General features: G+C 41.2%; 1 protein-coding gene across 1 annotated transcript in view; it reads left to right on the forward strand.

The window, feature by feature from the left end:
• Positions 1 to 1,527, forward strand: part of TMEM209 (transmembrane protein 209) — a 44,218-nt gene extending 42,691 nt beyond the window's left edge. Inside the window, exon 15 of the mRNA XM_040413432.1 lies at positions 734 to 1,527. Coding sequence (XP_040269366.1) covers positions 734 to 791 — 58 coding nt within the window. The 3' untranslated portion in view covers positions 792 to 1,527. The remainder of the gene's footprint in view (positions 1 to 733) is intronic.
• The last annotated feature ends 4,473 nt before the right edge of the window (positions 1,528 to 6,000 follow it).

Consider the following 6,000-nt stretch of genomic DNA (forward strand, 5'->3'; position numbering starts at 1 on the left):
TAATAACTATTCTGGAGCATCTATTCTTATGGCTCTATGTTGTACCATTCCTTTATTTCTACTAGAAGTTATGAATGAATTGCTAGCAGTCTGCAGTAAGGGTGCAGAGGGGTGGTAACCGGTTGGGCGGGTGTACCTGCACAGTCTAAAAAAGACAGGATAGAGTGAGTCTGTGCAGGTACACACCACCCCTCTGTACCCTTACTGCAGACTGCTAGTGTTTCATTCATAACTTCTAGTAGAAATAATAAAGGAATGGTACAACATAGAGACATAAGAATAGATGCTCCAGAATTGTTATTACATGGGGGGATGCATGGAGCTATTAAAACAGGCATGTCAGGAGCGGTAAAAGGTCCTCTTTAATATCTGTAGCTCGGACGACCCCTTTAACTGTCGGGAATGAAGGTATTCTAAGCTTTTAATCAAACTACGGGGTCCTATTGCTCAGAGCTGGTGTGTGTGACCTAAATACACTATGGGTTATTCTGAAAATAGTATGCTTTAAAGCTCAGCATTAATATAAATGATAGCGATTTATCAGAACTAGTGTAGCAGAACAAATTTCAGCTTGCAATCTGCAGAGAAAATTAAATTGGCAACCTAATTAGTTGCAGATAGACAATTGCTCCACTTTTCCTTTTGACAAATCTCTGCCAATGTGTTCCCAGATCATATGTATGATGTACTGCGCCGTTTCCTTGTTCTAATTTATATATTTTTTCTTTTCTAGGAGAGTAAATCTTGGTTTATCTGGAGTGAATATATTGTGGATTTTCGGTGACCTTTGATGATAAAATTTTGAAAAATTGATATGAATGTAGTTATTTAAAGGGAGTCTCTGGGAACTTATAAACATGGCATGGATGTTCTCCAACTCATTATGTATTTAGGTTTACAGTCAGTTTTCATGTTTTTGCCCCTTTTTTGTCTTTCATATACAACTATATGGTATGATGTAAACAGATCTCATGTAATTGTATGCTGGCCATCTAAGTTTTACTTATATTTCTGGTATCCCCATTCATATTTCGATTTTGTAAACTACATAAAACTGCCTTTGGAAAGTTATTTTACATTTGTCAAGTGTTTTTTGAGCTCATGAAAGGTTATTGGGATTACACAGAAACCATGTTACTACATGGACCTTTTTGTCATGTTGACACACAAGTTATATTCTTTGGGTGATTCATGTTTGTCTGGCATCCAGTTCATTTTTCAGGTTTTGTTATCTGAAGTCAAGTTATATCAGGGTTTAAAGGGGTTTTCCTGGAGTTCATTATTGATGGCCTATACTGAAGATACGTCGTAGAATCTGGTTGCTTCATGAAAATTGGGGGTCTGACTCCCAACACCTCCGCTGGACATCTGTTTGAAGAGCTGTCATGTTTGTTGATTACATGGCCTATTTGCAGCCTGGTCCCATTCAAGTGATTGTTGCTGAGCTGATAGACAAAAAAACAGGACTATACAATGTACGGCACAGTGCTTGGTAAGGGTCCATTCACACGTCCGTGAATGTGTCCGCACCCGTTCTGAAAATTGCGGAACTGGTGCGGACCCATTCATTCTCTATGGGGCAGGAATGGATGCGGGCAGCACACAGTGTGCTGTCCGCAGCCGCATTTCCGGAGCGTGCCCCCAATCTTCCGGTCCACAGCTCCGGAAAAAAAATAGAACATGTCCTATTCTTTTCCGCAATTGCGGACAGGAATAGACAGTTCTATCGGTGTGACAGCCGTGTGTATTGCGGATCTGCAATACACTACGGGCGTGTGAATGGATACTAAGCTGTGAGGAGGCAAGTGCTCACTGCCTCTGAGGTGATTGGTGGGGGGGTTCTGCGTGTCGGACCCCCACTGCTAGATATTAATGACCAATCCTGGGAATAAGCCATCAGTATTGAACTCCTGGAAACCCCATTTAAAGTCCCCTTTTGTCTCTGTAGAGTCTTGGTAGGACATCATGAGAATACACTGATTTCAGTTGAGATGCTATGTTCAGTGATATTGAGTGTTTTTTTTTTTTTAAACAAAATGATTGGATATTGCAATAAAATGGTTTATGTATTACCAGTGGTGCATGTACAGGAGTGTATATATTTAAATTAATCACATGAAAGCTACAAAAAACACATTGTGAGAAATCTTTCCATTTACTTATCCCTTTGCCGGTTTTGTAACTTATCTTTTCATGAGCTGTAAGTATTTTATATGGACTTGTTTAAGAAATAAACTTTTTAAATTTTGTCTTTCATAATTTTTATGTTTTAAGTATAAAACCTCCCATTATGTAGAGTGGGTACAAAAAACTAGCTTTTAAATGCTATTTGACATACAGGTGTGGATTGGTTTCTGTGAACAGCAAGGCCCACTTCTCAGAGATTATTTTAGTACAGTAAATTAATTGGCAGATAATGTGCCTGTATTTGTGGGTGCTTCTTTCTTTATTTTACATGGCTTCATATCTCCTGCTTCCCATCACGCAGTGGAAAATGGTTGGAGAGTTGGCCAAGCCTGTGCTTGGCTCTCTGTCCGATTCTGTGGGATTTAGGGCTCTTTCACACTTGTGTTCTTGTCTTCCGGCATAGAGTTCCGTCGTCGGGGCTCTATGCCGGAAGAATCCTGATCAGGATTATCCTAATGCATTCTGAATGGAGAGAAATCTGTTCAGGATGCATCAGGATGTCTTCAGATCCGGAACGGAACGTTTTTTGGCCGGAGAAAATACCGCAGCATGCTGCGCTTTTTGCTCCGGCCAAAAATCCGGAACACTTGCCGCAAGGCCGGATCCGGAATTAATGCCCATTGAAAGGCATTGATCCGGATCCGGCCTTAAGCTAAACGTCGTTTCGGCGCATTGCCGGAGCCGACATTTAGCTTTTTCTGAATGGTTACCATGGCTGCCGGGACGCTAAAGTCCTGGCAGCCATGGTAAAGTGGAGTGGGGGAGCAGCATACTTACCGTCCGTGCGGCTCCCGGGGCGCTCCAGAGTGACGTCAGGGCGCCCCAAGCGCATGGATCACATGATCGCATGGATCACGTCATCCATGCGCATGGGGCGCTCTGACGTCATTCTGGAGCGCCCCGGGAGCCGCACGGACTGTAAGTATACCGCTCCCCGCTCCTACTATGGCAACCAGGACTTTAAATAGCGTCCTGGGTGCCATAGTAACACTGAAAGCATTTGGAAGACGGTTCAGTCTTCAAATGCTTTCAGTACACTTGTGTTTTTCCGGATCCGGAGTGTAATTCCGGCAAGTGGAGTACACGCCGGATCCGGACAACGCAAGTGTGAAAGAGGCCTTACATTATCATGGCCAATGGCAGACTAAGTCTTCTAAAAATGTGATCTGTTTGTTTGGAAAATGGACGTCGAAAATACAAGTGCGTAGCCAAATTCAGCCAGTTTTTTACTATGTTGTGCAAGCCCATTCTAGGTGTTTTCCCTCCAGCCATGGGAATGATTCCAGATTGTATTTCTCATGTGTATGGTCGACTTTAATTTGGTGAGATCTGATTTCCGTAGTGGCCATACACATAGGGTTGACGACAGGTGTTACTAAAATAAGCTGTATCTTGGCCAACTTTAGGCATATTTTTGTATCCTGGACAATCCCTTTAATGTCAGTATGACATTGTGTGGCTCCCTTGCTACAGAAGCTTTTATCATACACAGTCCAAGCTTTAGCCTGTTGCTACCTGGGCAAATAGCGGATCAAGAGGTGAGAAACACAAGGTGCATATTAGAAAGTGTCTCTATTTTTTTAATTTAATATAAAAAATCTGAATTAGATTTACCGGTAATTCGGTTTCCATGAGATCACCATGACTGCGTAACAAGGAGATTGACCCCTGACCTCTGTAGGGGCAGGAACAGAGAGAGGTTAAAACACCCCCTCCCTCCACCATACACCAGTGTTTCCAAAATTACTAAAGAGCAAGTTGGTGATGATTAATCACTTCACATCTGGGCCATTTGCCCCCTTCCTGACCAGGCCTAATTTAGCAAATCTGACATATGTCACTTTGTGGTAATAGCTTTGGAACGCTTTTACTTATCCAAGCCATTCAGAGATTGTACTTCATTATAGTCATGAATTTGAGTCAATATATCACCAATATTTATAAAAATTTCGATTTCTTTGCTTTTAAAACAGATGCTTTATAAAATATTTATTACTTAACATTCCCCATATGTCTACTTTATGTTGGCATCATTTTGTAAATGTCATTTAATTTTTTTAGGACGTTAGAAGGCTTAGAATTTTAGAAGCAATTCTTAACATTAAGAAAATTGCCAAAACCCACTTTTTAAAGACCAGTTCAGGTCTAAAATCACCTTGTGGGGCTTACATAGTGGATACCCCCATAAATGACCCTATTGTAGAACCTATGCCCCTCAAGTTACTTAAAACAGATTTTACTAACTTTGTTAACCCTTTAGGTGTTCCACAAGAATTAAAGGAAAATGGAGATCAAATTTTTAAATTTCACTTTTTTGTGCAGATTTTCCATTTTAATCCATTTTTTTTTTCTTTAACACATTGAGGGTTAACAGCCGAACAAAACTCAATATTTATTAATCGCTATTAACATCGCTGAGGATATACATATTTATAATTGTGAATTCATGCAATGGGAGCATATGGATCACAGTAAGCATGAATAAAACGTAACTTTTAATGTTAATTATAAAATAATCAATGATCCACCCACTTCAAACAAAACATAGATACATACAAACATATATAAGAACTGATAGTCTCAATGGTATCTGAGGGGGAGGGCAGAATTAGAGGAGCAGGGCAACGCAAGGGACCTCACTATCCCTATGGGGACCCTCACTGTTACCTTAACCCACAGGAACACCCTGATGGTCGGTGGCCTGTGGTCCCGTACCTGCCCTGAATTTCCCTCAAAAGACCCTAAAACCTTCCAACGCGTTTCCCCTAGTATAGATTCATCAGGGGAGAGATAATGGGTAAAGAAACAGATCAACACATACAATAACGTATAAGTCTTAGATGAAAGCTCGATATGTCACCCAATAACTGGTACAGATATTGAAATTAATCAAAAGCCCCTAAAGTCAATCTTGCTTATGACACCAGCTCATGTAGTTATGATAAACATACGATTTATATGATATGTACAGGAGTCACACCAATGTAAAGAAACGCTTATTGGTCACCTTACTGATCATTATTCAGATGTTTTAATATAATCAATCAAGCACTTATTCCTCCAGGTCACATGTATGAAATTAACGATGTCACATACTGTGGACCTTATTTCGATGCAAGCACTTATCACCAGTACATATCAATCTCATATACAGCTTCAGAGTAGGATAACAGGTTGCGGTCCGAGAACCTCTTACTTGTCCTTTTGATAGGAAACCTGGTGTATACATTACATGGCCATGTTGCTGGTGGAGGGAGCTTGTGAAGAGGCGGACGTTCTGGGAGCAAAATCGCTGTGTGTGCCAAAAACGAAACTCCTCTTTATAGGGCTGAAATAAATTGTCTCATCTCATGCATTTCCGGTCAATGGAGCACATGCTAGCTTCACATGTGTGCGTTCACCGCTAGAATTTCCTTTCTATGGAGCGCTCGCCTCCCTTCCGGTTATTGGAACGCATATGCGTTCCACCTGCCGCTGACTTCCTGTCTATGGAACGCAAATGCGCTCCACAATGATCGCCGATGGTCTAGCAGGGCAAAGGAAGAAAGGCAAGGCAAATACTATATTTATGGATACAATGTCCATCAGATCCTCACACCTAATCCAAGGGGGGCCCCGGGGCAGCAATTTATAATCAAGGCGCCCAATTAGGGTGCCATAATGTCCATATCAAATAAGACTTAAATTACTACATAGAGAGAGACCACCTGGAGTGCCCTCCCCCTCAGATACCATTGAGACTATCAGGTCTTATACACTGCTCAAAAAAATAAAGGGAACACTTAAACAACACAATGTAACTCCAAGTCAATC

The sequence above is a fragment of the Bufo bufo genome, chromosome 1 (assembly GCF_905171765.1).
Source record: "Bufo bufo chromosome 1, aBufBuf1.1, whole genome shotgun sequence".
Lineage (NCBI taxonomy): Eukaryota > Metazoa > Chordata > Amphibia > Anura > Bufonidae > Bufo > Bufo bufo.